This window comes from Branchiostoma floridae, chromosome 5, assembly GCF_000003815.2.
Source record: "Branchiostoma floridae strain S238N-H82 chromosome 5, Bfl_VNyyK, whole genome shotgun sequence".
Classification (NCBI taxonomy): Eukaryota; Metazoa; Chordata; class Leptocardii; order Amphioxiformes; family Branchiostomatidae; genus Branchiostoma; species Branchiostoma floridae.
In genome coordinates, this window is record NC_049983.1 from 12,701,486 (window position 1) to 12,725,168 (window position 23,683).

Here is a 23,683-nt window from a genome sequence, read left to right on the forward strand (position 1 = left end):
GATAAACATCAGTAACTCCATGTTGCTCGTTGATATTATTGTCTGAATACGTTTTCAGATGAAAGAATTGGAGAAAATCGTTATGTTTGATCAAAACTACACAACAAAAGGAAAAGGAAATAGAAAGTTTAGAAACGATAATCCATCACAACAGAAGAAAATATGTATTTTCAGACGAATGTTCTTTTCGCTTGCAACAGTCTTCTCAAAAGGTGCAAACTTCACTTATCTGTGACTTTTGAACTATAAAAATAGGCGCGTAAGAAAAAATATATAGCACAGTTTGTTTACAAAACAATCCAGAATCATACAATACAATACAATACAATACAATACAATTGATATTAGGAAATGGGCAAGAAATGAAACGTTAGAAAGAACAATCGGAGAAAAGGAGACTTGTCACTGACCTGGCCCCATGTCTTGTCTCCGTCCCTGACATTCGCACTTGTCTAATGTAGAGTCAATAAACGAAACAATTGTCACAGACACAACAGTTAGACATTCAGTTTACATGTGATCTGTGGTGTTGACAAGTGTGCCAAGTCCTCTTGCGTCAAGAAGTCATCTGAATACGTCACTTGCTACGTAGACAAGTCTCAACTTTATAAACAATGACTCCGATTTTAAATCTACCATCTCAACTCATCGACTGTGAGCCTTACGCCTTTTGGAATTGATTAAGAGTTCATCTCGGTCAAAACCCAAGAGTTACGCGCAACTCCTTGAGCCCTGTGTGAGAGCCAGACTACGTGTTGTGGTCATCAGCTGCTTCTAATTTTACTGGCGTGCCTTTTTTGCAGCCAAGCCAAATAGGAACAGGCGTTTGGGCTCAAAATACTAGAGGGAAATGTGACGGCGTTTTGTTTTTCCTATAAAAACAACGTTTCCAAAATTGACCTTTACACTGTCAGTCATATCTACATCCGTGCAAAATAAATAAATTTGTGTAGCTACTGTTCTGTCCTCTTCTGTAAAGAAAAACGAAAGAGAGGCAATTTGTGTAGGACACTTGGGTCAAGACAGTGCACATTTTTTTGTCCAAAGGACCCATCTGTCTGTGTGTGTATTCTGTCAAATTGTGACAGGCGCAATTAGTGGTTCACACCTATTTTCCCTGTGATGGAAACGACGAAGCCAGTTTCCCATGGCTTGTCGCGCATACGAAAACCTTCAAAGTCCCCGCCTGCCGGAAGTTCCCATCACCACGACTTCCCATCTTATCAACCCTACAAGTTCAACTGAGTGGAATCTTCCACCACCATTGCAGGGCAATGTTGTTACAGATATGGAATAGACCATGATGTTTGGAGGGGTGGAGAATAACTTTTGGCTTGATAGCCAATAGGGAGGAGACAGGAGACGTCCCTGCCTGTGTGGATTTGCCCTGGCGGAGCTTCAAAGGGTCTAGCCGGCGGGGTGCGCGAGCTGAGCCGGGCCTGGGGCGATTTTATTTCCATTCCTGTGTTTTCCTAGGCCGAACAAGGAACTGGGTTCGCGTCTTTCCAAGCTGAACGTCTCACACGCGCAGTTTTGGGTCTCAGAATTTCGTCGGATTGCCGCGGACCTATCGAGGGATTGTGTGAGTGATCTTGGCGACGATCCCGCAGCTTTCACCCCGTCTGTGCGGCAGATTGTGGTGCTAGGGGTCAGGCCAGACGGCCCGTGACTGAGACCGTGGATCCGCTAGCTGTCCTGGGGATCAGCCCTCTCTTTACTCTCGGCTCTGGCCCAGACCAGCCCTGTAAACACAGTGCAGTCAGCATTTCGGAGTTTATCAGGAAGTTTGGGGCTCATTGATTAGTGTGAGCAACAGGTCAGTGCTGAGCCACAGTATTATCGAGGACGGGCCTACTATAAACTAGGACTGTGTGTTTTGGAGGACGCTTACCGGCTCTTTCTGATTGTACTGTCCTGACGATGTTTGCCGTATACTAACGTGGAGATAGGAGTTTCGGCATGGGGATTGATGCCCGTCGCTTTTCAGGGCCTGTGTCGCCCGACTTGCTGTGTTCTCTGTGTGGAGGAGTTTTGCAGGACCCGCTAGCTACACCGTGCGGACATGTCTTCTGTGCGGGGTGCGTGCTGCCCTGGGTGGAACTACGCGCCTGTTGCCCGTTCCTCGGGGGAGAGAATGTGGCGTGCGGCGCGACCATCCCGTCTGTTCGGGACCTGCACCACGTCCTCCCCCTTCGCAGCCTGGTCCTCTCCCTCCCCGTGCTGTGCGACCACGACGGGCGGGGCTGCGAGACGGTGGTGCCGCTGAGGGAACTTGGATCGCACCTTGACCGATGTGACTACACCCCCGTGCCCTGCCGTAACCCCGGCTGCAGGGAGATGGTCAACTGCAAGGATCACGACCAACACCAGCGCGAGCTGTGCCCCTTCCGACCCGCAGGAGTCTGCCAACAAGGATGTGGCCTTACCCTCACCCACAAAGACGCTTCGTCTACAGAACACGACTGTATCAAAGCCTTACAAAATCTGGTCTCCTCCCTGCAGCTAAAGCTCTCCAGGGCCGATCAGGACGACAAGAAACGTGCTGTTCGATTCTCCAAGCGAGAGAAAGCCTTGCTGGCCCAGATCGCCACTCTCCAGAGCGAGATCCACATGCAAGCCCTGAGATTTCAGAAGAAAATCACGGACTACAGGGCACAGATCGACTACTTTACCAGAAGGAATTGGCAGGTATGTCAATGAATGGGGTGGGGGGCTGAAACAATAGTATCTATTGTTTTGTGCTACCCTGTCATTTACACAGGTCCCAAGGTGAGGTCGTGACCCGTCACCTGGTGGCCTGTTGTTGTATGGCCACAGAGCGTGTGCGCCAGTTGTTGGCCATTTAAATCCTTTTGTTGTAATGTTCACAAAACACATAGCCTGGGGAATAAAGCGTGTATTTCTTTATTTCAGAATGCTCTTTAACATCTCCATAAAAACACACACATCTGAAGTGTAACATTAGGCCAGTTGTCATTTATCTAGTTGCCTTCCCTTATCAGAGGTGAGATATCTGCATTGCCTAGGGCTGGTATCTTGTTGATAGGACATTTATGTAGTTTCCCACTTTAAATGCCCCACGCAACGTTGTTTATCTCGGTAACTCGCTGTAAATATTTGCAAACTCTGCAAACAATTCTTTTCTTGACCAGCTTTCTCAGAAAGCACAAATGATTTTCAAAACAGTGGAAAATGCCGACTTCAGAATCTTTCCAAAAGAAGGTGCATGGGTGTTTGGTTGGTACTTCCTGTTCTGAGGGGGTAGACATGCCCTCTAAACAGGGGGTGTTGTTTTAGGTTTCAATCCCAGACTTCAAAGATACCTGCCCCCTTTTTACTTGCCTCCCACTGTTGACAAAGATCCAATTAATTCTGTTACTCCAATGAGGACAAGGTTTACATAGGAAATTTCATAACAGAACACAACAAGCACAACTGCCCTGCCCTTTAGTTCAAGGTACCCCACTGTGGGTTAGACAAACAGATGAAAGTTTTCTGGCATACATGGGGGGTTCATGAGCAAGCCTCCTTTCTTTCGTTTACCTATTTTACACATGAGTGTAATCTGTTATGAACAAACTAGATAATTTTTAGACGGTTGAAGACGGTAAAAACTTTACGGTGATTTCTGTTTTCATGTCAGCTTTTTTTTGTCTGCTGTAGTTCAGGTTGCCTTTCAAACTAGATCCCCCCTGCAAAGCGGAAAATGCCAGCCATGTGACATGTCTCTCTCTGGACCAAACATGTCACATTCACTGTCTGGCTTTGTCATGTTCATCCAGGGGTTTTCAAACTTTTTTTTTTCAATCCACAAAATTTGCCCAATTGGTTGCACCAAAAATCCAGGCACATGTCATCCCCTAAATGCTCATATGTTGGCACATGTACTAACAGAATGTGGTCTGTCACTACCACAGAATGCCTATTTTTGTGCTTCCATGCTCCATTAGTTCTCTAGGTTTGTTAGAAAATCTCACTGACCCTGGTTGCGTGTATGTAGAGAACTACTTTTGAACATCTGTTGATATGTCTGCAGCTGTTAGGTGTTCAGGGACAAAGCCTGTCCCACTGTGCTTCTCTGTCCCAAGCTCACTTGGCTCCAATAGTTTGTTAGTACACATGATTCCGAGTGTCCGACATTCCTTATTGAGTTTCGCAAGCATCTTGGTAAGTTTCGAAATGTGGGGGGACAATTACTGGCAAGAAACTATTGCAATTTCGACGGAAAGCATGGACACTTTTAATGCCATCCTTTGAAGTCATTAGTGGGATGAATTCTACTGTCAATCTTTAGATAATCAGATTATTTTTAGGAGTCTGCTATGCTATTTCTGTCATTACAACTATTGATGGACCTTTAAGTTATAGACTCCTTGCTGGCACCTGTGGTAACCAATAACCTATGATGCACACCACTTGACACCCCACATGCACTCTAAGCAGCACAATAATCACAAGTACATTATTACTTATGATATGTTATGGAGGTTGTCATTAAGTTTTTGCTGTTTAAGATTGTTTTATGAATTTTTGTTGTGTTTTCGTAGCCTGGAGAGGAACAACGACTTACAGTGATCCTGGAGCGAGTGGAAGGCATGCTGGGATTTAACATCATGGGAGGAAATGTGGTAGGTGTGCAGGAGTGATGCCTGGAAAAGGGTATATGAACTCAACAAAAATGAGATCCTAGTGTTGTATCTTACCAGTTTGTGGTCTCATATATTATGGTGTACTTCAAACCTTAAAGTAATGATTCCACAAGTGTATCTTAGTCTGAACTACCAATCTCTTGGAATGATGAAGGCTATTTAAAACAGCAAATCAGGTGTAATAGACACAGCTGATTTTTGTCTTTAGATGAATATGTTTAAATCCTCTGTGATGTTTCCATAGCAAGGAGGTCAGGGGGTGACAGTGGCTGTGTTAAGTAATTACTACTGGGAGTGATCATTCCTTCATCATGCAAATCACCTCCCATTTTCCCCCTCTTCATCTGGCTGAAGTCTATTTCCTTTTCAATGTACCGAGAAGAATAGGCCACATTTCCACTATTACCATTTCATTCAATTAGAATTAGCTGTATTGAAGCCCAATTTCATCATGCTGTGAATGGGTGATGTCACAAAAGACCTGGCTGGATAATTGTTTTCATGGTCTCTTCTATAATCAATTGTGTTAGATTGTCTGGTTTGTAGTGGTATTCTTATAAAAAGCTACCATTTTGATAAAACTTGAGGTTTGAAACAGTAAGTAAGGAATGAAATTCTTCTTGGACAGTGCTTTGTACAAATTGTCTGCCTTTGTGAAAATCTGACCGAACAAAGAAAGGATTTATAGTCAGAAGCTCTTTTTGTGCTACCTCCAAAGAACACCTTTGTCTTGCTCCATTTAAATCTGAAGTGTTTTTTGGAGTTGTAAGCTGTGGGTATGTATACAGGACACTCTTCGTTTTTCATGGGACGAATACAATGGCTCCATAATTGGGCCACTAACATAAAAGTGGCAGGAAAGTTTGGAAAAATAAATGTTTTTTTTTTACTAAAGGAAATAATGTCATGCATTGGTTTTATTTTTCTAAATAATGTGTGTAGTTCAGAGTATGTAGGTCATTTTTTTTTCGCAGGTTGCAAGTTTGGGTCTTCTAGAACACTCCACATGCTGAACCTTTCTGTGAAAACATAAACTGTCTTCAAAAAAGCTCACTTACTTTACAACAACTGGAGCAAGGATGTCTTTGTATAATAGAAACAAACCATTTCTGGTGGAAACACTTGACATACTTTTGAGAATCATATTGTATGTAGGTAAAGAGACAAATTCATCATTTTGCACTATACTACAACGCACTAGTCAAGAGGTAGCCTGAGTATCATCCGTATTCTACCGGGGCTCCTTACACTCGCTACCCCTATTTTTTTAGGGAAGTGAGTGTAGGGAACCCCGGTAGAAATAGGATGGTACCCAGGCTAGTCAAGAGGTATTTGATAGGAAAGCTGTTGTTTCCTTTGGAGAAAAGTGTGCAACAGGAGACTACGAGGGAAATGCTTGTCTCTCAAACTTGAGAAAACATCTCAACTGTACGGACTATGAAAGTAAAAAAGGAAGGAAGTCATGTCATACTTGGTATGTGGCATTTCCCCTACTGGGCATGGAGTAACAATAACTCCTGAAACACCACTGCAAACTTGAATTTCCCCCAATGCCTTCCATCCAAACAGCCAGAGGAGATCTAATAATTTGTAAAAACTGAAGCACTTTGATTATCTACCCTTCCATCAGCAGAAGGTAGATCTTGGACTAATATTTTTTTGTCCAAAAAGTTTATTATGGCTACATAGTGACTACAGGTAGTCTTGGCAGCAGTGCAAAAACTCCAACCTTAGGTGAAGTGGGTAATCAGCTGAAATGACTCCGTCCTTCTAAGTGGACTTAAGTGACTCTTACAAGGTCAAAGTCAAATATTGCTGCTCAATTTTTCATACTCCAATGCCAAATCCAAGCAATACGTGTTCAAGGGTGGGTAGTGGGAGCTTGCACTACTACCAGTTTAAAACTTTTATTTAGTCTGGAGCTTAAACAAAAAATACAGTCCTGGTTGAGTAGGCATTTGGTATGATGGCACCTTAGCAACCATGTTTACTGGTAGTTCCCATTTACAATAAGTATAACTTAGTTATCTTTGCTTTCAATGTGTAGTTCACTATTGAATGCTAATTAGAGTACAATAACCTAGAAACTGATAGTAATACACTGTATCTTATATTGCTGTTTATATACTTTTCAAATGGAGTTTGGGTTAGCTGGTGAATGGTCCTTTGACAACGATACAAAGTTTCCAGTAAATATTGCAGTTATCATATACCTCAAACTGGAAAAATACAGCAATAAACTCATGAAATGTTAAACCTACTACTGGTAGCAGAATCAAGCTCTTATTTTATCATTAGTCTCTGTCAGATAATTGATTGGATATCATTTATGATGCAGTAAGGAGAAATCTATCAATACTATATTTATGAAATACTACTTTGCCCCTCCCCTCTAGAATTGTAGGATGAGATCATGTTCTACTGCAGTGTTATGGTCTGTTCTAGTAAGCTAACTGTTTCTTCCTTACAGGGAGATGGGATTTCTTCGGAGGGCATCTACGTGTCACGAATCGTGGAGAAGGGTCCGGCAGACGAGCAGGGGAAGCTGCGAATCCATGATCGCATCATGCAGGTATGTGGACAGACTCTGCGACTTCCAATCACGGCCTTCCCCTGACCGTTGTTTATCCTTGCCGGCTTACTCTGCCAGCTTGAGTTACTTCAGATGCTAGTAGACTTTCTGCAACATCTGCCACTAGTGTAGAAGGGACTGAAGAGTTCCGTTAAGGAAGGATGGAGTGATATCTCCTATAGGGGAAACTGATGTGCAAGGGTTATTATAAGAAACACACAAGCTGGATTAGAGTATTGGTGCCTAGCTATGTAGTTTGCACAAGAGTTTTGACAGCTTTCCTCCACTGTTTATTTGGTTTCTGTGATTGTTGGTTTTTGTTGTATGCCTGTCAACCCACTTCAACACTTCCCTCCTGCGTAGCGGCCCCCATGCTTCCTACATTCCGACTGTGTACGTGAAAATGCTTGGACTTCTCTCATAGCATATCTGGGTTTGAAGAACTGAAATCTGGCAGCTTTCCCACCCTGGTTTGATAAGCTCCTGGGAGGTTTGTTGCTGAGATTGTCCCCATAGCAGAAGCAATCCCTCTGTCATTTGTCCCTCCCTTGGTCCCAGCCATGTTTAGGCAGGCCTCTCCCAAAATGGCAGAGAATGGAGTCAAATGTGAGCCTTTGTTTATCCAGTCAAAGGCCTGGCTGGGACGTTTGCTGACATGTGACAGCAACTTCCAGCCAGATGCTCCAAGTTTTCCCCTCCATCTGTAAACCGGTTACAACAGGAAGCTCTGCGTACAAGCAGACCCTCCTGCATCCGTGTGGCAGTCCAGGCGTACACAAGATACCATGTACGTGATTATAAGCTGTTTGTGTCATCAAGATTTTTTTACAGAGACTATTTTTAGTGGCAAATGGTATGACAGGCTTTCTGAATAAACTGGACTAGTTTGTAGAAGACAAAATTTCCGAGGCATTTAGGTTATAATCGCTGGTCTGAACCAATCTCACGGCTTGTTGCAGATGAACCCTAGGAATGTCCAGCGATACAGAAAGCAGCTACAAACGAGGTTAAAAGCTGGGACAAATTCACAAACAGATAATTTGTCTGTCAGTTCTGTCATGTAATTAAAATGTACAGGCCTGTTATTGTAACAGTATCCATTTAAAGGGTCTGTGCGTCAGACAGTGAAGTTACTGGGGAGGGGCAGGAGTTGTGTATAGTCTGGATTATTCCTGAGTTAGCCATTTGGAATGCAGTCTGCTGGGTGCTGGGAGATGTTACTTGTCAGAACAGGAGATGTGGCAATGGTAAAGGTTAGGGAAGAAAAATGTGAGGCTGTCTACCGCATATATCATCAAGATACTGGCAGCTTTCGAAAAGCTCACATCACTCAAGATCAAGGTTGAGGAATACTGTATATTGGGTTCTCTGCAGTGGGTAGCATAGAAGGGCCACAAGTGTTTCTAAGTTTGTGGGGATGTGCTTCTCTTTTCCTAAGACAGAGCAGCACAAACCCATGTCTTGATTGAGAGGAGGAATTTCCCAGTGACATATCCCATCAGGAGCTGTGTTATTGCAATTTCTCAGTCACAAATTGCTTGCAGAGGCTTGTTGGTAAGGACTGTGTGAGAATGCAGCAGAAGTGTTTTGTATTTCACACAGTGTCTCCTCCCAGCTGTGGGGAGACTGACCTGTAACATCTCGTGGCCTCTCTCATCAATTTCTGTCAGGAACTTGACCTGAAGTTAGCTGTGGCTCAGTCTCCCGGTTCTGGATTTGTTTTACACAACAGTCCGGACTCTTGTTTCCTCCCAGCCTCATGCACCTGTTGGTGTATTTTCAGTTGATTGCTTCTAAAACTCTGAAAGGCTGCCATAAAGGGCTAGCTACTGGCTTGAAAATATATAAATCAAGATTTAATTTGATGTTATTTTCTCTTCCATCTATTTCTGATATAGGGTGTAAAGTGAAAGATAAACTAGTAAGGTTGTACCAAGGGCGTGTTCCATTTTAGTACTGGTAAATGATCAAACCAGAGGACCAAAGATAATGAAGTGTGATGTAATATAATGAAGGGTGGCCAGGCATGACATGTTCTCTGAGATGGTTCACTTCAGTTACTAGAAGCCACTTTGTTCAAATCTCTCAATGCTTTGCAATTGTAGTACTTAATTGATGGGTGATACATGCAGAAATCAAAAAGATTTGCCATAATTGTGGCTGATAATGTATTAGTTCAGTAGTAGTAGTTGGTCACAAATTTATCTACCTCAGACATTTAATCGATTAAACCACACCAGTGCTGACAGATACCAGCGCCACAAATCCTGTCTCCATTTACACTAACTGCCCCATTTTGGTTGCCCAGATTTATTTTTCTTATCCTGACTTCATCCTTCTTGAAGGAAGACTGCTGACAGAGGAGATGTCTTCTTTTCTCAAGTAAAACACTGAGGTGTCTGATGGTGGTAGGCTACATGTAACTAGGTCTCTTGTCTTGTGCTTTGATTCCAAAAATCTCTCCTTGCTGGTTGATGTGATTCTCTCTGTGGTAGGTGGGTAGGGCTGTTTGTATGTACAATTGCTGTAGTTTATATTAAATGTAGTCTTAAACTGCAGGTGTAAGTATGCAACCTGCGGTGCTGTTTAGGTTGAGATGTGCGCCAGACTGGCCGATACTATCTGTTTATTGACGTAACGGAGGAGAGGTTAGGGCCAGGGTGACATAAAAACTGATAACAACTATCTGAAGAAACAGGTTAAAGAATAATAGCATTTTTGGAAGAGTGGGAAAATAAACAATATTCTTCGTGAATTTATTTATGTTTGTGCAAGTGGAACTAGAGATGTACTACCGTATATTCTCGAATAAAGTACGCACTTTTTAAATTTTTCAAAACTGAAAGAGTGCTACAATTTGTTGCCAAAGTCTGGGTGCGTACTTTATTTGAGGTTATTGCATGGATAAATGGTAAAAAAGCCTAAAATAAAGCCAGTTGTAGCTACACTTCCAGGAAGGTTTCAAAACAAACACATTGGAGTTGTCTTGGTTTGTTTGTTTGTTATCTTACCGAAGAATTGTCTAAACATAATTTACATAAGACTGGCATTTGCATACAGTCCTTTTGAGTTAGTGACTTTGACAGTTGTACAACTGGTTTTCCCAGTTAGAGGTACTAACTGACTTCTTCTGCCAGTTCATTCTCAGTGATTTTTACAAATTGCAGTTAGGCAATCCACAAGTTTAAAGAGACAATGACAGTGTAACCCCAGGTTATTTCATGCAAGATAACCTGTGGAAAACATCATAAATTTGAATTTAACCAGTTCAAGGTCTGTCCAAAATTGGTGGAGAAGGGGTGCGTACTTTATTTGAGTTTTTCCATTTTACCTTTCAGTCCCACAGATCTCTCTAAGACTTGCCCCAAATCAGGGGTGCGTACTTTAATTGGGGTGCGTACTTTATTCGAGAATATACGGTAATGGTATCTTCTCTAGGAATTTGTATGTAGTACGAAGGGACAAAAGGGACTTTCTGGTAGCATTGCCATATACTAGCCAAAAGGACAAAGTTAGGCCCAAAATGACCAGGCGGAGACTGTGTGTACCACAGGCATGTGACAAGTGTGTCTGCAATGGCAGGTGGAGCTCTATTTCAGCATTGCAGGCATGAATAGCAGGCTATGTGCAGCACACCGGTAGCCACATCCTGTAATTTCCCATTCCTGGCCTTGGGGCTATGGAGACAATTTCGAGAGGATTGGAAAATTTGTGTAATATTTTCACACAACAATTTTTTCACGTCAACAGGACAAAAAATGAAATAGATTAGTATACTGACATGTATTTTGATTATTGCTTGCACTGTCTTTGATTCATGTTTTGGTTCTTTGTTCTGTATTACCTATAAGTATAGCAGTACAGTATCTGTGTAGCCTGTGGGAAACTGGGACAAGAATGCAGATGATTTATGCCCAGTTCTACCTTCTCATACCAGACTTTCATACCATGTCATTTTGTGTAACCTGATATATACGATTTAGGAAAAGGCATATTTTCCATCGCTTACCTTTCTGTGTCAAGGAAGCATGTGCTAAGGGCTGACCTTCGTCATTTCCTATTTAAGATGTGTTTTACTTGTTTCCATCGGTGAGAGTAGAATTATAGAAATAGTCTTGCTTTTGTTTTTCATAGAGGGCCTAATGCAGAATTCTACTTTCACAGGAATAGTGACTGAGAATGTGCATGTCAGCCACTGTGTTTTGGATGTCCTTGTTGAAGTTGCATCTTAGCTTATGCCCTCACTGAGTGGAAGAGTTTTTAAATCAATTGCTGTAGACGCTTGAGTGTCAGTGTTAGCTTTCCTACCAAATTTATCTGGTCCCACTGTGCTCCTTACGCTTGTTTCCAGGGCTGACTGCAAGCCAGACAGTGGGAAACAGTTCCTGTGGAGGCAGGCCAAACTTGTTCTTCCTATTTTGTCTACAAACAAGTTTATCTTTCCAAGGGGTTTCTGCTGCTCTGATGTTTTCTGCCACCAAACACTGAGCGTCTCCAGACGGCTCCGGCCCTGTGTGTGTGTATTTGCTAGAACGCACCTGTTCGTTGGTTGTGAGAGTGTGAGACACGCAGATAAAACAAGCCCCTCTACCAATCAGAAGCCCTGTGACTCAGTACACATCCTTTGAACTCTGTTCAATCAGCAAAAAATACCCTTTCCAGAAGGCTCAGCTCAACTGAACTAGCTACAAAGTCTTCAAGTCAATGTTTGACAAAACTGTCTGTAACTTTTAGTTGTTTCTCTCACAGGTACCAAAAGAATCAAACATGTCTTCAAAGGACCCTTGAGGTAGCCTTGGTGCTCCCATACTCCCCGCTCGCAGTGAGGGGGGGAGGATGGACCCGCCTAAACTAACTAGAATGACATTCAGGCTAAACCCTTTTAAGTTTTCTCATGTACTTGTCCATTTTTGTTTGTACCTCTTTTACATTTATCCAAATCAAATAGCCTTACATTCCTTTGACACATCTGGTATACAGGTGTGACAGCACACCTGAGAGTTACAGGACACCTGGCCTTGGAAACCTCCTGAAGGTCAAGGCTATAACTTATAAGGTGAACAACTTCTGCCAGTAAATATGGCAACAAGGAAAAGGACTAATGTTTGGCTTTTGTTTGTTGATGGACAGGAAGTAAGTGATGAGCAACAGACTACAGGAGGGATGAAGTAATCAATTTGTGGTTAATCATGTTACTTTGTCAGCTTCTTAGCTGTTGTCACTCTCCTGTTTGTTATCTTAAGAAGTCAGAATTAATCTGTTTGATATAAGTATTATAGGTATCATTGTATATTTTGATCAGAGAGTGATTCTGCTGCCTGTTTGATTTGTTTGATCAAATGTAATTTGTTTATTTTACAAGCTATTGAAGATGTAATACCTTTCCGTTGATTGCTTTTGGTGAATATGACACAGGCATCTGGAAATTGGAAGATTTCCTTGTTCCTTATCTGTTAATGTGTGAAGTAGTCATTTTTAGCACCTTGAAATTAAGAAATTTGCACCTATGTGTGTTCGTACCAAAACATCACCCCTGCAGAGTTCATTAGTGGATATTGAGCAAGATGGCACCAAGGGCATTCAGTATGTAAAGCTGTCTTCATCTCTTGACCTTCAAGGCTTGATCTTCTCCAGATTGTTTCAATGTCTTGGCAGATCCCTGGAGTTGATTTGAAGCATCTTACAGACAGGATGGCCTTGCAGTGAGGCCAAGAACAGTTTGATTCGTTCTAGATGACTTGAGATAAGTCAGCAGAAGTATAGCCATTTCTGTGTTGTATCAACTGGAACTAAATATAATATAAACTGTAGTAATAATTATTTTCTAGTTTTTTCAGATCTTCTGGTCTTGCCCAAAAAGTATTATACATCAACCAAAACAAGGTAGCACAACATGTAGTAGTAGATAATTGGCATGGGGTGTTAACATCTATTATCATAATACCGGTACGTTTACGACGATTTCTCTAGCCATACTGATTTGACACATTGTCAACGCATCATTTTCTCCAGTTACATGTTGCTGTTATAGGTTACCCTTGCCACTTCTTCTGTGTGACTTTTCTGCCACTCTTGTCCTGCTAAAAGCATAATATTGTAATTGTAACACGCCGCGGAATTACACGGCGAACGGGCGCGTGGTTGGGAGGGGGTAAAAAATACCGGTAGGAAGAAACACGGCACAATTAACTGCCGCTATGTACATTTATACATCCTCTGATGTTCCTTCCTTTTCTGTCAGTAAATGCATAAAACATAAACCTGCATGAGCATACAAAATGTCATGAGAAAACGGACGTATACTGTCAAGAATTTTCATTTAACTTCTGTCCGTCACAACCGCTATGACGTAACACTTCACTGCTAGCGTAGATATAAAAATGGCGGGAAAATGGCTGCGTACGTTCAATTTTGCCCATTCAGTCATAGATCCGGGCTATTATGCAACGGTTCTTCACACTTTTACATGAGTTGTAGGTCACCAACAGAAATTCAAGATTGTTGTTGAATCATGTTCGTCTTGTGCCATGAGCTTGTGTAATTATGATCTACAAATCTGGCAATGAATGTGACAGTGTGTTCGTCCCACGACGAGCTGCCTACCCCGAAAAAGATACTGAAAACTTTTGGCCTTGTTGTCTTCGAATGCATTGTTATCGATGCTTTGTAAATGATGTATTGGACACCTAGATGTCTGAAGTGTTCACAGCTCAGAAATAACTATTGTTGCATGTGTAGATCTCTTTAAGTTCCAGTATTTTTAATCTACCGGTATAAGTCTTACTACCGGTATTATGCCAACGCATGTTACATGTAGCTTGTCTCCTAGCTCAAAAACTTTGCCAGGTCTAAATTGTTTATACACAGATCAGTTAAAAGGTAAAGAGCCTGAAGTTTTACTTGGAACTCTTTAAAAAAACTGTTTTTGGTACCAAACTCCATGTCATTTTTAAAAATCTTTGGGACAGGGCAAGACAAATGTTTTCTCAATAGCCTGTCAGAGTGTCTTGGGATGATTTAATCACTGTTGATGCAAGGAGGTCTATCAGTAGATTGGATATGTTTTTCTTGAGAAATAGGGAGGCAGTTTTCTATTGGGTTATACAGATATTTAAACAGATAACACACATCCCAAAGGAAGCTTGTAGTTAGACAGGGTCTAGACTTGTTGTTTTAGCAACCCCTCCTTTCTGAAGTACCATCTGGGCTGAGTTGTAAGCATCTTGAAGCCAGCCAAATATTCACATAATTTATGCTGGTCCTCATTTCTAGCTTGGCATTGCTAGGCTATGCACCATGTGTGCTTTACAGCATTCTTGCAGATTATGAGTCTGTAAATATGAACTGACATACCGCAAGGGCATAATGGAAGAATAAAGAAACATACGACTTTGCACCAGAGGGAATCTAAACAATCATATATCTTTTAAGTATCGCTAATGCTTATTCTGAGACTTGAAAATTGACTGTATTGGTGTGTTTGGTAATATTTATTCTGCTCCTATAGGGCTGTTCATCTCTTGGGTGTGTGTCAAGAAATTTTAGTCATGAAATGTTAAATTACATTAGATAGCCTTGAGAGGAATGTAAAAGCAGCTTGGGGTGGTTGTTAAAAGTTGCCCCTTTGGTTAGACAGGTCAGGCCTGTAATTCAAGCCTTACAGACTTGTTTGTGAAAAAAGGAGTTCAGATGTTCCCCTTGTTTATTGTCAGGATTCTTGTGGTGACCTTGGTCCAACATAGCAGGATGAGTCATGGTTTAGTCAGATAGAGGAGCTAATCCGTCTGGATGTGTGAAATGCCGTAGATCTGCTCTGCAGCTCCAATATTGTGTTGACCGGCATGCTTTTGGCCCCTTTCTCACGTCCCTGCCATACCACCCGAGATGAGGCATTCGGATAAATCTGTTTGAAGAAATGCTTGTTTGGAATTTTAGTGTTTGCGGCTAGATTTGTACTGGGGCCATCGTGTCAACATTGGCTATTATAAAACTGTGATAAGGTCCGGATAGGACATGTTGGGCATCACATTCATACAAAAACCCAAAATAAACTGGAGTGAGGGGAGAAACGAGAATGTGGAAGAGAAGGAGCGGAACTGGCGGGTTAAGAAGGCTTGTCAAGTATTTGTACGTGCGTTAGTTGCACGGATGTCCAGAGCAGCAAGGGGCATGTTTGTTCCGGCCGGTGTTTATGTTTTTCTCATGAACTGTTTGACCAAGATTTGGTGGTTACAGATCTGGCCACAATTGTATGCGTGTTTCTGTAGAGATTGCACGACCCATGCGAAATTCTTTAATTATCAAATCATAAGCATGTTATTCAAGCAAACAGCAGTGTTTGCTGGATCACGTTGACAAGAATGCCACGATGTACAAAGGACAAACTACTTAGGAGAAGCATATGAGGCACTTATTAAAAAAAGGGCAAACTTATTACATGAAAGGCAAACATGACTGGTTAGGTGAACGGCACTTTTGTGTGTACTGTATGTATCCTTTTAGCAAAGGTGATAACGCTCAGATGCAGTGCGGGTTTGCTATGAAGCTTACCTTACTGGTAGACATGTTGTTCTGTTGGATGTTGCTAGAGGTCACTTTGGAAATATAGGAACTTGGCCACTACATTATGAAAGATAAAGACTGAAAAGTTACTTTTGAATTGATTACCAAGCCAAACTCTTTTTGTCTGTTTACTTTTTGATGGGATGAATAATCTTGTGACTGATCAGTTGGGAATAAAGACATTATCTCCATTTAATGAAGACAGATTTTATCAGGTCTGGACATCTTTGATAGCTGTCTCAAGGCCAATTTCCTCACCCTGTTTGTTTTTCTTCAGGGCATTCTGGGATACTTCCTCTCTCCTTGCCCTGTCCATTATCATTATGGCCATCCCACAAAATTAATCAAAGGCCTGTCTTATCTTTAATGTCCCACTAATTAACCTCAAGTTTAAGGGAATAGCAGAGACGTAATTGCTCCCACAAATATCTGGTTACATTAACTCAACCACATTGATCAACTGAACTAAGGCACAAAGAGCTGAGTTTAGGAGATGGGATGGTCTCAGAAGTTTGCAGGTTGTAACAGAGTGAAACCTTCATGTAACTTTAAAATACCAGCAACAAGTTTGCCTATTGATGGATCAGGTGTAATGGTGGTCCACAAATGAAAATATTTTGTTTTGAGGTAATGTTGGAGTTAACGCAATATCATGTAAAGAGAAGGCAGAGTTAATTTCAGCGGAAGCAATATGGCGACAGGGTGACTTGGTCTACTTGCCTTCTCTGGTTCAAGGTCAAGGTTAAGACTGTATGTATGGACTGTTTCCTCGCTTATCGCCAGAATGAAATTGAAGGAAGTGACAAAAATTCCTTTCTTGACAGTCAAACCCACAACCCACTAATCCCATTTTTAACGACAATCTGCTTTTGTCAAAGATTCTGTTGATGGGGTGATTCAAGTACTAGTACATTACTAGAATAACATTGAAGACAGGAAAACTTACTTAAAAAGAAGACAACAGCTGGTTACAGCTTAAACATCCAGCTTGATCTGTCTTTGTCCCTGGCAAGTTTATTTGCTCCCTTTCCCGGAAGTCTGTTGAAGTTTTGGGGGAATGCAAAGGCTTTTAACGTTCTGGGCAGAAGAAAGAAAAGGAAAGGAAAGGGAAGTTTGTGGGGTAACCTGATGAAAGGGGCTTCTTTGTTACTTGCAGTCCCTAAAACCTGAAGGTACTCTATCGTAACTGTCCGTAAAGCTTTCAACAGCAAAAATTTATGTAAAGGTAGACTACTTATAATTATGAGACACACATCATCAGATTAAGTTTGCCTGAGGTGTATATGTCAGACAGACTGCTACCTTTCTGACCAATCACACAACAGCTGAGCTTCTTTGATATGCTGCCCTTTGCAAATGTATTAGAATTATTGTCAGAACAGAACAGAACAGAACAGAACAGGTTAATATGTAGCTATCTGTACTGTAAGAAACTATGCACTAAACTATTGCATGCAACCACCTTGGAGGTCCATTATGGTAAGTAGGGAGATTAAGTTCCTTTTTCATTATGGTTCAAAGGATGAGACAAGCCAATGAGTCTTAATTTCAAGATATCATAATAGCATTTATCTGGTGTGACCAAAACATCAATTTTCTGTATGAGTAGAATGAACACAGTTAAGTTGATTTATAACAATATAACATTTTGTTACAGAAAATGTGTTTATTTTGTTCCAACATAATGTTGGCTTGAATTATGAATGTACAATTATTTCTGACAAGGCATTCCACTATGTTGCCCAGTAGACTGTGAGTGACAGGATATGTTGTGCAAATATACAAATATGGCTGCTGCCTGGTCCTGTGGTAAAGCAGTCACAGTTGTCTCCCTGTGTGGTAAAGATGACATCCACAATAGACATGATGGTGTGTGTTAAAAAACACAATCTTGATATTATGGATGACATTTAAATTGAACTTTTGTAAAACTTTCCCTGTCTTAGATATTAATTCTATGGAGTAACAACTCCTACCAAACTGAAGATGTCTACCCTACTCTACTCTTAAAGCTTGCTGTTTCAGCTCAGTAGAGATACGCTAAAGTCCTTATACCCTGACAAGAAGTGGAGACACTTCCTTGGGTCCGTCATGAATATCTTGAATAAGTATGACAAAAACAGCTACATTATTATGTTTTGTAAATATATTGCATCAGATTTTGGCCACTTAATTATGTCATCCACGAAATGAAGTCTGCATGACTCCATTCTTACTCAGCAGGTGGCAGGGTTCAAGTGGTATCAGTTTTCCCCACAACCTGTGTGGCTTCTTCATGCCCAAGTTTGCTCTTGTTTTCTCACTGTCCTGGAATAAACAGAAGATGAGATGTTGTTTCCTCACTGTTGGACACTGTTGGGTCTTCCTCAGGTTAGATAACGCCAGCTGTCAAAGTCAAGGATCGTCTAACAGCTTGGATTGTTATGATTGAATTATTTCCTGTCATATTGAAATAATTATTATTTCTTTTTAGAAAATTGAAACAAAGAAGCTGCAGGTAAAAAATGCAGATTTGTGGCAATTGTGCTTGTAAATCTCTATCAGTATGTTTGTTGATTCTTGTATGCTTTTGAAAAAGTCACAAAAACCATTTTGTCATGAAGCTACCCAAAGTGTTATCATCTTTTGCAATCTGCAATTATCAATTGTTATCTTCCATACATATGTATTAGGCAGATTGTGACATTGAAATTGTGGGAAGAAACATCTGACAGCCTTTCTGATGACTTCATTACAAACCCATAGTTGTTAGGAAGAACATTTGTATACTGATCAATAAAATCAAATCACAATCGTTGACATATGCAATGGTTGTTAGGAGTCTGTATGGTTCAATTAAGTCAATTTTCTCACATCTTTCTCTCCAAGGCTACACATTGCCTTCTTTTGTTGCGGCAGATTTTGGATATGACTTTACTGTGAAATGAACAAGTATGGCTTTAACCGGTGGATAAATCCTACTCCCCAAAATAGCAGCTCAGTGGAGAAAGTATGTGTTGGTTCAACAAAAACACAAGCCTTTTTACTGGTTTGAAAATACAGCAGAAAAAAAGTAATTAATTGGTACCTATTATTAGTAACTCGCAAAGAGGTATTTTGGTCTGCTTTGGTGTTTCAAAGCAAGGTAATTCTGCATACATGTGATAAAAGAGGCGATAAAACCTTTGAAGGAGTGTTCCAATAAACAATGTGTTCTGATCCATTGGATAATGACGTCACCGTTGGACACTGTTGTGTCAGGTTGTTCCTGTTTATGTTGTTTTGCGACCAAATGGTATAAGTTTAGACCAATGACACCAGCACAAACAACAGTAAACTGAAGTAAATATGATTTCTGGTGTTTTTGTGAGAAATGCAGACATAGTGACAGACGTAGCAAATGGAAAATCCATTGAAGCCTCCCTTGTTTGTGATAGATTTCTGAAGACAGACGTTTTGGCATGTTTTTGCATCTGATAGGAGATGGCATGATCTCGAGAAATCCTGTTATGGCGTATTTCCGACCTGCATTCACAACTGGCAGCATATTTTCCCTAACAGCTAAAATGGTCTTCCAAACACGGGCTCTCGGATAGTTGTCTCACCCGGCAACACCTCGTTTGGGGGACCAAAACATCCCTTCCGCCGCTAAGTTTGTAAACACTCTCGGGTCGCTCTCAATCACGCGGACGTCCTTTCTTTTATCTCTGTATGGGGATTGATGGAGAAATTGGAGGTATGTACTTGGTGAGTCGGTCCACGTTTCGGCCCTGTTACTAGGCGCTATTGGAGACTCAAGGCCGGACACATACATTAAATTACACTTTACGAGAGTTAGTGATCCTCAGGAGGTATTGTTTGTTGCCTGTGCTGGTATCAATAGCCAGGTAGGATGGCAAGGTCATTAGTCGCAAACCACTTGGAAGGATGCCATACCTTCCAAGAACAAAAAAAGCATGCACACCTCTACAAATGTATGTTGCATATACATATTTTGAAAAGTTTCGTTTTGTACCTAGTATACTGGTAGTACAAGCCATAAGGTGTCCTGAATCTGGGTATGTAGTAGTGTACGGTACCTCATTTATATAGTGTTTGAGGGCCATATGGACTTTCACCTGATACTGCTTCTCAGATAAGCACTGGTGTGTTCCCAGAGCCTGACAGGGTTTTTGTATTATGTCCATGCAAAAGACTGTTAAAAGCTTTTGATCTAACCTGTAATTGTTGTTCTTAGCTGATTGTCTCCAAAGAGAGGGACTTTAGGGAAGAAGCAGGTGCATTCACAATTGTTATTTTTGTGTCTGCCCTGGGAGTTGTTACAATGTCCAATGCTGCATGCCCCATTTCTCTTCAGGCAACTTCAGGGCTCCTTATCTTTATGTTGCATTTTGTGGGGATTCTCAGAAATGGCACTACTGGAAATAGTTTTTCGAAATATCTGTAGATGCACTTAATCTTGTGTCACTGGGAGCATCCACATGTATACTTTGTCCTTGTACTAGTTTCATGCCCATTGGGTGTGGCTAATGTTACATGCATATATCATGTTTGACTAGAGACCAGTTAGGGTGAAGTGACCCTACATTCAGGGTGAATGTCAGGGGGGCTAAGAAAACTTGTTTGAAGAACTGAGTAGAATTAATGACCCTTAACTTGTTGTAGATCTAAGTTGCTTTTTTTAGCTTGCGGACTGTAGAGAATTTAAATGAGTGAAAGGATGAATGATAGAATATAAGATTAAGAAGAATTATCTAAGGTTGTTTGATGAGGTAAACTTTCTCTGGCGCCGTCCATTTTTCCAAAGGACAGGGATGATCCGTTTGAAGTGCTTTTTTTGTACGACCGGTTCACCGCCAGTTCAAGTGGACCGATGTCGCCAGTCGGCCACCCGTGTTTGTACGGCCGGCTGCTGAACAGGTCTTGTGTCAAGACAGAGTGGCAGCAAGACGATCTATCAATTGTCCCGGAGTTTAATATTCAATTATAGCAGCATTGCTCCTAGGAAGCTGCAGGTTGCCATGGCGATGGTAATCTGAGGGGCGGGGACATCCTGGGCTATCCCATCATGCCCGAGGGGAGGGTATAAATAGAGGGGTGATTTGTCGGCTGCAGGCAGTGTGTTGTTGCAGCAGGTGTGGGGAACACGTGCTGGTTACAGAGTGGCCTTACCTTTGCGTGCTGACCATTGTTGTGGTAGAGCTGCCTGGAGCAGTGCCAAGCATGGGGGACCAGTGCTCCAAGCCTAAGGTATGGGCATGTTTTTATTCCCAGTACAGTGTTTGCTTACTCCTTTGCTGCAATATGACTGATACTGAGATCACTGGCAGATGATTTTTTAAATGTCAGTCGGCTATAACGGTTTTCAAGCATATATGGTATATTAGAAAAGATGCTTAGAATAATGTCATTGAAATCAAACTAACGACGTTATCTAATTGGGATCAAAGAACCTCTCAATACACATTTCTTTCCAGAAAAAAAAATTGATATTGAAAGGAAGCTATTTGCTTTGATGATCTGAAAACTCTTCATGCAAGCTCCTTACGTCTCTATTAACAATACATGTCAATGGCTTTATTCTTGCTTGCATGGGGTTGCAGATGATAGAGATGCCCTTCTGATGTCTTTATTGAGAGTCAGTCATCAGAATAAAATGCTACTGTTTGGCGCTCTCTGATTCCTAGCAGTGTTTTTGTTTGTCGGTAACAACCAACAAAGTTACAGAGGGCGGAAACCTCAGCGGGCCCTTAGATGACAGAGTTTAGGGACAACACTGCAAATTAATGTTTTCCACCAGAATAAGCACATCACTTCTACTCCAGTGGTTCCGAAGGGTTCAAAAGTTTTGGGGCGGCTTGGGAAATACTTAGGGAATGCTGGATGGTGATCAAGCCCGCCTGTCCCTAATCAGTGTAGATAATCGTGAATGGTTTTTCACAAAGAAATCAAAGGCACTACAGGGTAGGAGAGAGACATCAGAGGCCTGCTTTGATGTCTGTCAAGTGAAATAATCATAATTGAAACTATTGTTGTTGCTTTTTTTTGCGGACTTGATAGAAACACCTCTTTGGGAATCGCAGCTGCTTCAAAGCAATGGGAGAACTAAATAAATAGGCTACTGATGTTTTCACCAGCAGTTTGTTGCATTATTTAAAGACTCTATTTTGTCAGATATTTGTTCCATATTGAAATATCAACAGGGTAGGATTTTGGCATGTTTGTACCTTTGTGCAACACATATTGGAACCTTCTTGCAGGCTCATTGCATTGTAAAAAATCACAGCACAGCTTTATCATTTTGATAAGTCTTTATCACTGATGTTAGTTTTGTGACTTTCTGGGGATTGTTTACCAGTATACAAAGGAGTTGTTTTGAACTAACCTACTGTTTGACTCATGCATTGCCTTTCAAAATGGTCTGTAGCACAGGAGGGGGTAAGTATACAGGCAGTCTACAAGAAAAGGCCATAAATAGTTGAGGTTATGATATTTGAAGATATTGGCTTTGCCTTTTTTCTGCCGATTGCCTTATCTTTGGCAAACTGTCCTTGGGACGTTGAGTTATGTTGGTCCTTTTGTACCCGGCGATGTTGTTGTGTGCTGCCATTATTGGCAGGGTATTTTATAGCTGCCACTTTTATTGCTTCCCTTTCAGTTCTTAAGCAAACTAATTACATAGCTCGTTTGCAAGAATTGTGAAGGTGTCCTCCTGTATCAAAACAGAGTTTCATTTAATGTGACTTTATTGGACAGCCTTTGTCACATCGCTACACTGATTTGGTTGTGTGTACATTACAGTGTTCTTTCCCACTATGGCATGGAACTGACTCAACTGAGTCACTTCTAACAGACAGGATATGGGGATTCCGTCATCTCTCTGCCTCTCTAGGTCGGGAAAAGAGGGGGAAATTTTGTTTGTGCACCTGCATGCTGGAGCCAGTTGTTGTGGTCCAAGTATATCTTACCTTGTACAAGGACAAGATAATCCCCTGAAAAAAAGAAAATCTGTCTCAAGTGAAGTCATAGGTACGTGTTGGATTGTAGCAGGTCTGTAAAAAGTGTTCTTTTTGAAACTTCAAAGCAGTTGGAAGTTAATTCCCTTTGAATGGTTTTGTAAACTTTTAGAGTGAATTCTGCTTATATTTTGTTCAAAACATTTTGTATCTAGGTCAGATTAGCGTTTTTCTCGCAGAGACTTTTATACCTTGTTTATAAAGTTACAAGAGTTTCCTTCCTGTTTTGAACATCAAACAACTCACTGTGATTCTTAAAAGGAAATGAATGAGATCCTGCTCTTTTATGTTTTGGTTCTTTTCTTCCCACCTCCTAAAGTGGCCTGTTTGCCAGCCCCCGTCTCCGTTTGAAGTGCCCGCTCGAAGGCGGTCGTTGGAAATAGAGAGTGACCATTAAAGACAAACTAATGGTACACTTTGTCAATAGCCACCATTTGATCTCTTCATCCCGTCAATGGATGCTCAGCTCACACCTAGCAGTGGTTGGCAGCATGGAATGAAATGCTCATTGCTAATGACTTGCGATCAAGGCAACCATAAGTCTCTAGGGTTGCCAGCTTGATTACATCTTTTCTCAAACATTCTTGGGTGTAACCTTTGATGTTGGGGCCCTAATTTTGTCTCGTAATGGATTAAAGAGGGAAACAGATTACAGACAATAATTCCTTGGTGTTGTAATCAACTTTCAGAAAGTTATAGACCAGTTTCGAAAAAGCAGTGGTGGAAATTGTATTTGCCACTGTTACTCTTTTGACAAAGGTCCACAAACTTACTTTGGACACTTCTGGCTGTAAAGAGAGTGCTGAATTATTAAAGAAGAAACATTATGTTAAGTTGCCGAGATTGGGTCCTGACAGATGGTTGGAATGCCCTTGCTCACACAGGGGAGTGAGTTAAGTATAGGA

General features: G+C 41.3%; 1 protein-coding gene across 1 annotated transcript in view; it reads left to right on the forward strand.

Moving 5' to 3' along the window:
* Positions 1-1,306: 1,306 nt before the first annotated feature.
* The window catches only part of LOC118415520 (E3 ubiquitin-protein ligase PDZRN3-B-like), a gene marked incomplete in the record, with an annotated part of 82,387 nt that continues 60,010 nt past the window's right edge, over positions 1,307-23,683 (forward strand). Inside the window, 3 exon segments of the mRNA XM_035820190.1 lie at positions 1,307-2,688; positions 4,548-4,628; positions 7,120-7,221. Coding sequence (XP_035676083.1) covers positions 1,960-2,688; positions 4,548-4,628; positions 7,120-7,221 — 912 coding nt within the window.